The sequence below is a fragment of the Nothoprocta perdicaria genome, unplaced genomic scaffold (genome assembly GCF_003342845.1).
Source record: "Nothoprocta perdicaria isolate Ctin4 unplaced genomic scaffold, notPer1 scaffold_336, whole genome shotgun sequence".
NCBI classification, from domain to species: domain Eukaryota; kingdom Metazoa; phylum Chordata; class Aves; order Tinamiformes; family Tinamidae; genus Nothoprocta; species Nothoprocta perdicaria.
The window spans coordinates 667,414-676,865 of NW_020455573.1; the positions used below are offsets into that span (position 1 = coordinate 667,414).

General features: G+C 49.8%; 1 protein-coding gene across 1 annotated transcript; it reads right to left on the minus strand.

The window, feature by feature from the left end:
• Nucleotides 1–1,089: 1,089 nt before the first annotated feature.
• Nucleotides 1,090–6,026, minus strand: GTSF1 (gametocyte specific factor 1). The gene is made up of 7 exons (XM_026043709.1): nt 5,985–6,026; nt 4,754–4,851; nt 3,756–3,882; nt 3,260–3,346; nt 2,581–2,641; nt 1,290–1,371; nt 1,090–1,095 (listed from the first exon to the last, which is right to left on the minus strand). Exons 1-7 carry the CDS (start codon nt 6,004–6,006, stop codon nt 1,090–1,092), a joined length of 483 nt encoding a protein of 160 aa, XP_025899494.1. The 5' UTR covers nt 6,007–6,026.
• Nucleotides 6,027–9,452: the final 3,426 nt, after the last annotated feature.

The window sequence follows — 9,452 nt, forward strand, 5'->3', positions numbered from 1 at the left end:
CCTGAGGGTAGCTCTAGGCAAAACAAACCCAGAACATGTGCAGGACCCACGACGTACACTTACCCCGTCTTCTCCATTGATTAGCAAACGACTTTTGAGATCTGAGTTCCTGATGATGCTAAAAGGCAGACGAAACAAGGGAAGGCAAGACACAGCTCAAACACACACTCTAAGTGCCTGGGGAAACTCACTCGCCTGCTCTCCAAAAAGCAGCTCACTGGGGAAAAATGAACCACACTTCAACTGAATCAAGTGAACTGCACCCTCAGCTGAAATCTCCACAGCTTGCTGCAATGCTGGCAAAAGGGTTTCATGGTTTAACACACAGATGCAACACCCTTGCAAACAACAGGGCCAAACAGCACGCACATCTCAACCATATGGACAACTTTAAACAAGCGGTCACAAAGGCAGAAAAATTCCTCATGGCTTTCGAAACAACAACAGAGCTGGCTAGCATTTGACCTGCAGGCTTTGGTGGCAGAGCACTGTCATTTAGGTAACATCTTAACACAGGCAGAGGTTCTGCCGGACATGCTCAGCAACTACTCGTGTAAATTATTCCATCCTTTGAAACCGGGATTCAAAGAGACAAACTGTCAGGAAAGCAGCATTTGCCACTATCCCAGACCCTGCCAGGGCTTTGCTGGCACTACCTTGCTGTGCAGGGATCTCACTTGTGCAGTCGTGGCTGTAGACTTGTGAATGTCAGCTTTAGTTACTCGAAGTGGGAAACAGCCACTTATCCTTCAAAGCCCCCTTCTTTCGCTGCTAGTGTTGATGATCTCACTGCCTGGCACTCCAGCAAGAGAGGCTCTCACCACGCCGCCTTCTCATGCAGCCCAAAATATCCTTTGCCCCCCTCTTCTCTACAGTAGTGTCATCTTAAGCAGTGCTAGCTACACCCCTGCCCTGGTTTAGCTAGGTCTGATATTAAGTGCAGCTGCACAAAGCAAGAAAATGATCTGGGTTAAAGAGCAGGGAAGGGAGAGTGTAATTTGGGTAACTTGGAGGCACCTGTTTACAGACAGAGTTAAACTGGTGGGGCAGTGGGGCTGCTTAAGTTGGCACCCCTGTAAGTCAGGTCTCTCAAGACTATGGAACAAGGAAAAGCACACAGAAGATGCCTCAAAGAAAGGTTGCAGAGAATGATCTATGGAGGAGAGTACCTAGAAAGCTGCTCTCAAGGAGGCCTCTGCACAGCACCCTTGCTGTCCGCAGCAGTGGCCATAAAGCTGCGGTCATCTGCAAAAGTCACAGTGCCCAGGCCACTCACACACATTACTTACAGCCTTCCTTGCCATGGCATATGGAGATGACTTGGGGGCACGTAAACCTGGAGGCAGGTAGCTCTTACGTTCCAAGGTGGTGCTGAAACACAAAAACTTCAGTCAGTTCTTCCAGCAAACCTGTTTGTTTGAAGTGGTGCATTTTACACTGCATTGAGGAGAGCAGGGGCTCGAGGGGAGGCTACTCCAGGGTGGATACACCACCCAGGGGATGGGCTGCCATCCACAGTCATGCACAGGCTGGAGAGCTGGGCAGAGGGGCACCTCATGAAGTTCAAGAAAGTGAAGTGCATGGTACTGCCCTAAGAGAGAAAGAATCCCAGGCACCAGCACAGGTTGGGGGTTGACCTGCTGGAGAGCAGCTCTATGGAAAAGGACCTGTGGGTGCTCATGGAGAACAAGCTAGCTGTAAGGGAGCAATGTGTCCTTGTAGCCAGGAAAGCCACTGCTCTCCTGGGGTGCCATAGGAAGAGTCTTGCCAGCAGGGCATGTGAGGTGATCCTCAGCCTCTACTCAGCCTTGATGACGCCACATGGGGTATCCCGCATCCAACTCTGGGCTCCCCAGTACAAGAGAGACCTGGAACTACTAGAGACAGTCTTGTACAGGACTGTGAGGATGAGGAGAGGCCTGACGCAGCTCTCCTACGGGGAAAGGCTGAGTCAGCTGGGCCTGTTGAGCCTGCAGAGGGAAAGACTGAGAGGGGATGTCATCAGTGTGCACTGATTTCTTAAGGGAGGCTGTCCAAATGGGGCCAGCCTATTTTCACTGGTGCCCAGCCACAGGACAAGAGGCAACATGCACAAACTTAAACATAAGAAATTCCATCTGAAAATATTGAAAAAATTCTTCGCTGTGAACAGGACATAGCCTGGGAACAGGTTGCTCAGAGAGACCGTGGATTCTCCTTCTCAGGAGCTATTCAAAATTCACCTGTACACCATCCTGTACAGTGTGCTCTAGGTGACCCTGCTTGTGCAGGGGGATGGAGCAGAGGTTCCATCAGACCAGAATGATTCTGTGAGTCTGGGGTTGTGGGCTGCTTAAACTGTGCAGTACTTAGAACAGCTATATGCTCCAATACTACTGAAAAGCTTTTGAGAAAATGTAGCTGTATTATGCAAAGCCAGACAGCCCCATTATCTCAGTCCTTAGGATTGAGGAGCATAGGCACATGTCCAGCAGCCAGACCGTGCAGTTACAGCAGCCCATGGCCAGCAACTGAGTATTCATCTTTGCAATATTCATCTTTACAAAACAAGGCTGTAAGAAACCCAACTGCCCCCCTTACCCGTTTATGCCATAGTCTGCCATGCCCTGAACAAACGGAGAAGTCGAGTGCTCCAGTGACTCTGCAAAAGGAAACACAAGTTGCGGCTCAGAACCAAGAACCCTCCCAGCAGACGAGCAGTGTCTTTGTCCTATTTCTACACGCTCAGGAGGAAGTAAGAATGGATCTAATGCAGGACAGATGCATTTGGCTTGTGTCATTTAACCAAGGAAACTAAAGGTCACTATCCATTCATTTTCATCATTGCACAGAGCTTCTATATGTACATATGCCTCTATATGTGGCACAGAGCCTCTATATTGCCAAAAGCCTCTATATGTATAAAACACCTGAGGGGAGGATGTAAAGAGGATGGGGCCAAACTCTTCTCAGTGGTGGCCGGTGATAGGACAAGGGGCAATGGGTACAAGCTGAACCCAGACAGTTCCATCCCCATAAGAGGAAGAACTTCTTTGCTGTGAGGGTGACAGAGTTCTGGAACAGGTTGCCCAGGGAGACTGTGGAGTCTCCTTCTTTAGAGTTCTTCCACACTGGCCTGGATGCGACCCTGTGCCACGTCCTCTGGGTGTCCCTGCTTGAGCAGGGTGGTTGGACTAGATGATCTCTAGGAGTCCCTTCCAATCTTAACCATTCTGTGATTCTCTGATGAGAAGTGAAGGCAGATGTGCAAGGTACTCACCTGTATCCCAGTCTTCATCGCATGGAGGTGCCTGCCATGTGCTCACAGAATTCATCTGCCTTCTCTGGAAGTCGTTGGCCTCACTCGCTTCAGGGAGAGAGAAAATCTGATGACTATAGTCAATCCAGCTTCAGAAGTATGAAGCATTTGGGATCAAAAGTCTCTGGTGCCTGAGATTTTGTGGTAGAAGTGCTTGAGCAGATAGGAATCTTGCTTCCATAAAGGGAAGCATCACCAATAGACTCAGGGCAGCTCTACATTCGTTGCAAAAACACTATAATGTTGCAGAAGATACTTAGTAATTATAGGGGACAAAAACGACACTGCATAATGCAGGTTGCCTAAGTAATGTGCGAGTTTTGCAAACACCCTCCAGCCAGTTTCACTGGGACGGAGAACAAACAACACTGGCCTTCCTGTTTTCCAGTTATTCTCGGAGCACTCCTTACAAACAAGGGATCACTACCAAGTGTGAACAAGTGGGTGGCTCTCTTACCTATTTCTTCCTCAATGAACCGCTTGTCATTGCAATTTGATATGTGATCACGCAGGTCGGCTTGAGGAACCAGGTGGCGGGCGTTGAAGGGGCACGTGGACAACTCCTCTGCAACCTGAGGGTAGCTCTAGGCAAAACAAACCCAGAACATGTGCAGGACCCACGACGTACACTTACCCCGTCTTCTCCATTGATTAGCAAAAGACTTTTGAGATCTCATTTTAAAAACTACCTGCTCCCTCAAAACGAATTAGTTGTAAGTACTAGTATCAATGCATACACTGCACACCTGCATCCTCACTAGAGGATACAACACTGCTATAGTACTTTAAAAACATACTGGCAAACTTACGGGGAAACAACTGGTTTTTTAAAAGTCTTTATCAAAGACCCAAAGCTCTCTGCCTTCCCTTCTACTTGCAAAATCCATGGCAGGTTAAAAATCAACCAAACAAAACCCTTTAGGACACAGATGAGGAGACAGGAGAGTATCCTATTATATGATTCATATTCAAATTCTGGATAAATGTTGAGGATGGCGGGGGAAACTCCCATAGGTGCTAAATCAAAGGCTAGCAGTTTCTGTCGGATGGACGATAAATAGTTATTAGCAGTAATGAAGGAAGCTGCTAGGCTCTGGCACTGAAAATTAGAAAGAAATGCAACAGTAAATTATCTCTGCTCTGCCCTGCTTGAAAAGGTGCATGTAATGTCTGCATTCTCTCCCCAAACTGCAAACAATTCACGTGACCTCTGTGTGAGCTGCAAGATTTTCTCCTTGACCCACCTGTACAGAACCTATTTCTTTTCAGCACAGCCACACTGGTGTCATGTGAATTAATGTGCGTTTGAAGTTATAATTGAGGGAACCACTTAAAAATTACAAAATAAGGGCTAAACGAAGCTACGCGACACAAAGTTACTTCAGCCAGACGGGTCTCACTGACACACACACACAACTAGCAGCATTCAGCGCCTTGCTGAGCAGTTTCACTTACCTTCCTGCATTTTACAAGGTGATAGGGAAAACGGCGGGCTCTGATTCGATGGTGCTTATCATACGGGCATTGCACTAATCTTTCTGGATCCAAAATATCTAGTAGGATATAAGAAGAGTGAGAAAACAAAATAAACAGAAAACAAATGAGATCCAGCAACATTATTAACTCAGTGGGGAAAAAAAAAAAAGAGTACATCTGAGCTGTGCCCTTAGGGAATTAAAGCTAAAACAGATGCTCTTACCTTGAAACATAAATAGATTCATTGTGAAACTGAATGTGACTGGGATGCAAGTCAAAAGTGGCACAGAATAGCCAGCAGCATGGAGCACAACAACTCCTGAAGTCTCCTTATTAGCTGGGTGTCCACAGCCCCCCAAGGGGAACGAGGAGGGTGGCCCTGCAGCTAACTTACCACCCAAGGAGAACCAGCAGCATGACAGCACACGCACCGGGCCCTTGAGAGCACTGCTGCTCTGAACGGAATCTTTTCCACCCAAAAACTAATTTTGCTGGAGGCAAGACACCAGAAAATTCAGTTTCATTTCTGAGGAAGCAGCATGCCTACCACGGGGCACGTCAAAGTTATGTTTTCCAAAGTCATTAAATGATTCAGGAGTTCAGAAGCTTTCAGAATTTCTAAAAGCCCTGAAAATACAGGCACTGAGCCACAAACAGCAGGAAAACCACAGGAAGCGCTGGGGTGTTTCTGTTTGCAGCTCTGCCACCCACCAGCACGCCAGCCTCCCTTCGCCAATGTGGTTCATTACAACTGCTGAAAACTAGAGCCTCTCTCCTCGTTTGGAGGTCCAACAAGCCTTGTCCTGGCTCAGCTGCCCACAGAGGAGCAACCAGGAGTGGTTTTCCTCCCTGAACTGGCTCTGCAGAGGATCAGAGGAGGAAGAAGGGGGCAAGGATGAGAACTGGAGAGAGAATGGGAACCTCACCACGGTACAGGGCACAAGAGAACAACCCTAGCAGGTAAAAAACGCTCCACATAAACTCGATGCCCAGGCTTCCTAGGCGCCAGACCCCGCGGGCACCCCTGGCGGGCCTGACGCGGGAGCCGCGCTGGACGCGGGCACACGCAGGGATCCGCGGCGGCCGCCTCGCGCAGAGCCCGGCCGGGGGTGCCCGGACCCCGTCCCGCCGCACGTGCCTCCGCGCGCCACGGAGCGCTCCGGGAGGCGGCCGCGGCAGGGGACGAGCCCTGCCCGCCCGCGCCGCTCACCGAACTCCTCCTCCACCTCCATGGCCGGCGCCACCTCAGCGCCGAGCGGCCGCGTGCGCCGGGCTGCCAACGCGCATGCGCGGGCCGTTTCCTAGGCAACCGGCCCGGTAAGGGGGGGCGGTTGCCGAGGAAACCAGGCCCGCTGGGCCCCGCCCCTCCCGTCGCAGTCCTGCTCGTGTCCCCTTCCCCCAGCCGCCCGCCGCCATCTTCTCCCGCGCTGCCGGGGAGCGCGGGCACCCCGAGCGCACCGCGGTCCTGTCGTGGCTCGCAGCACGAAGGCTCCGAGCCCGGCGAGCCCGGCAGGAGGCTCGGGCAGCACAGGATGAAGCCGGGCAGCCCTGGCGGACCCAGATGCAGAACAGCAGTGGCGCCCTTCCCAGCTGCCCAAAGCGATGCTCCACGGTCCTGCACTGTCTGCTGCCTCGAGGGCTCTGTGGAAAGGAAACTGCCTCGAGTTGAGGTGGACTTTCAGACCTTGCCCTTGAGCGTTTATTCTCTGCCATGCCTTAGAATTCAGTGAAAGTTGGAAAAATCCTTGAATCGGTATGTTTGGAAAAGACCTTCAAGATGATCAAGTCCAACCATAAGCCCTTCACCACCATACCTGCTAAACCATGTCCCTAAGTGTCTTATCTACACATTTCTTGAACACTGCCAGGGATGGTGACTGCATCACTTCCCTGGACAGCCTCTTCCAATGCTTCAGTACTCTTTTTGTGTAGAAAATTCTTCTGTGTAGAAATTTTTCCTAATATCCAACCTGAACCTCCCATAGTTCAACTTGAGGCCATTTCCTCTTGTCCTACGTGTAGTTCTTTTGGAGAAGAGGTCAACCCCTGCCTCACTACAACCTCCTTCCAGGTAATTGTAGAGAGCCATAGCGTCACTGTGGACAGCTTCTTCTGCAGAGTAAGTAGCCCCAGCTCCCTCAGTCACTCATAAATTCTGCGCTCCAAACTATTCACCAGCTTCATTGCCCTTCTTTGGACACATTCCAGCACCTCAATGTCTTTCTTGTAGTGAGGGGTCCTCACTACAAAACAAAACAAAAATGACGTTTTACTGTTGGTCGGTGTTGCAGAGCCCTGCACCTTCAGGCTGGAAGGGACTCCTGGAGATCATCAGGTCTAACCTGTCTGCTCAAGCTAGAGCAGGGTGTCCAGGACCATGTTCAACTGGGGTTTGAATATCTCCAAGGATGAAGACTCCATAACCTCTCTGCATCACCTCCTCGAGTGTTCAGTGACCCTTACAGGGAACAAAATCTTATGTTCAGATGGAATTTTTTCTTTCAGTTTATGCCTATTGACTTTCATCGTGTTGATGGGCACCAGTGAGAAGAGTCTCGGCCATCTTCTTTGGTCTCTTCCATAATGATAACCAGGCCCTGAGCCTTCTTCATCTCACTCTGCCCTGCTCTCTCAGCCTCTCCAAATAGGAGAGATGCTCCAATCCTTTAATCATCTCTGTGTCCATTTGCTTGGACTTGCTTCAGTTAGTCCATGTTTTTCATGTCTTTTACTGGGGAACTCAGAACAGGACACAGAACTCCAGATATGGCCATACTGGTGCTCAGAAAAGTGGCAGGATCACCTTCCTTGACCTGCTGAAAACACCATTCCTAACGTATTCAACGGTGCCTTTGGCCTTCTTTGCTGTGACGATGCATTGTAGGTCTATGTTCAACTAGTTCATCAGGACTGCAAAGTTCTTCTCTGCAAAGGTGCTTTCTGGGAGGTTGGCTCCCAGTCAATACTGGTGCATGGGTTTGTTCCTCTCCAGATGAAGGACTGGCACTTCCCTTTGATGAACGTCAGGACGCTGACTGCGCAGCAGACTGCACTCTGCCCATTGCCTAGTCTGTCAAGGTCCATCTCAAGGGCAGCACAACTCTCTGAGGAATCAGTGACTCCTTCCAGATATGTGTCACCTGTAGACTTGCTGCAGGTGTGCCCTGTACCCTCATCCTTCATCACTGGTGAAGACCTTAAACAGGGCTGGTCTCTTGACATCACTTGTTACTTGCCTCCACCTGGCCTATGTGCTGCTGATCTCTGGGCCCAGCAGTCCAGGTGTTTTCACTGCAACTTTCTAGCCTGTACTTCATTAGTTGGGCCATTAGGATGTCATGGCAGATTGTGTCAAAAGCTTTGCCAAAGCTGAGACAAACAACATTCAGTTCTCTCTCCTCATCCATCAAAGCCAGTCCACCTCATATGAGGTTGGTTAAATGCAGTTTACCTTTTGTAAATCTATGGTAACTACTTCTGATCGCATTCCTGTTCTTCCTGTGTCTGGATGCCTTGTGCGACAGCCTAGGTGATTTGGCACAAAAAAATAGCCTTTTTTTTTTTTTTCCTCCCTCTATATGAGATTTTGGGAACCATTTTGCACAGAGCTGAAAATAGTCTCTTCTCTTCTGTGCCTTCTCCCTCAGTCCCTCCTTCTTTTCTCTTCTTCCTATTTTTTATCTGTAAACATAAGTACAAAAATGCTTCCAGAAATGTGAAATAGATTAATCTGACAAGGAATGGATATGTGTACCTGGATACAGACTCCTGCAGTAATTTTTTCTCATTACAACTGATGCATAACATAGAGCAGGATGGTCTGACCATTATGATCATCAGCAGGATTTTATTTTGTGTTTCCTTAACCCAAAGGCTCACCCATGGGACTGAGCTGTTGCCTTCTCCAAGAAGCTTCTCAATCAAAGAATAATTCAGATGCACATAGGAAGATAGTCCAGAGCTCCCCATTGGTGTATTGAATCTCAATCTTGCACTTCTCCTCCAACAATCAGACATTACTTCCAGTGAGGAAATCTTTCCAGCACTTGGGTGATGAATTCTGACCATATTGCCATGTTCTACCGCTGGAAATCCTTGATCTATATTTCTGGTATTAAAAGCAGCCTTTGTGGCAAAACGGGCGTGCCAGCAAAGAGGAAATGAAGAGGCTACTTTATTGAAGGGAAAACAAAAAACACCCATTCCGTGAGCTAAAGCTATTTTGCATTTGAGGTGAGTGTGCTGGAAAAGGAGTGCCAAGGAACTGGGTGACTCTGGGCCCGGGGCAGTGCAGGAGCACTATAAAAGCTGCTCAGACTCCCCACTCTCCCATCCACTTCTCCTGCCTCCGTGCTTTGAGAACCAGGTGAGTGGGACGTGCTTTTGCTCGCTGCTCCTCGGCCTCTTCCTGCAGCACAGCTCAGCTGCTGGCGGTTCCTCCGTGCTGCGCTGGCTGCTGGGGCTGCTTGGGACGGGGAGAGAGGGCGGAAGCTGTGGCGTGGTGAGAGGCCGGAGCTTGCCTGGGGCCTCTTGTTGGCTGCGGATGGGCAGGACGCYCCTTGTGCCTTGCAGTCCTTGGCAGGGGTCCTGTCCTTACGGCAAGGCACCAGCCTGTGCTTTGGGCTTCATGTCCTGCGGCTGCTGGCCCACTAGGGCCCTCGTCTCCGACACGGCAACG

Bases quoted from the DNA above. Each gene is read 5' to 3' on its own strand.
- GTSF1 (XM_026043709.1), bottom strand. From the start codon at position 6,006: ATGGAGGTGGAGGAGGAGTTCG. The intron at 3,347-3,755 runs GTAAGAGAGCCA...CTCTCCCTGAAG, and splicing joins GTTCATTGAGGAAGAAATAG to CGAGTGAGGCCAACGACTTC. The intron at 2,642-3,259 runs GTGAGTACCTTG...TTCCTTTTGCAG, and splicing joins CGATGAAGACTGGGATACAG to AGTCACTGGAGCACTCGACT.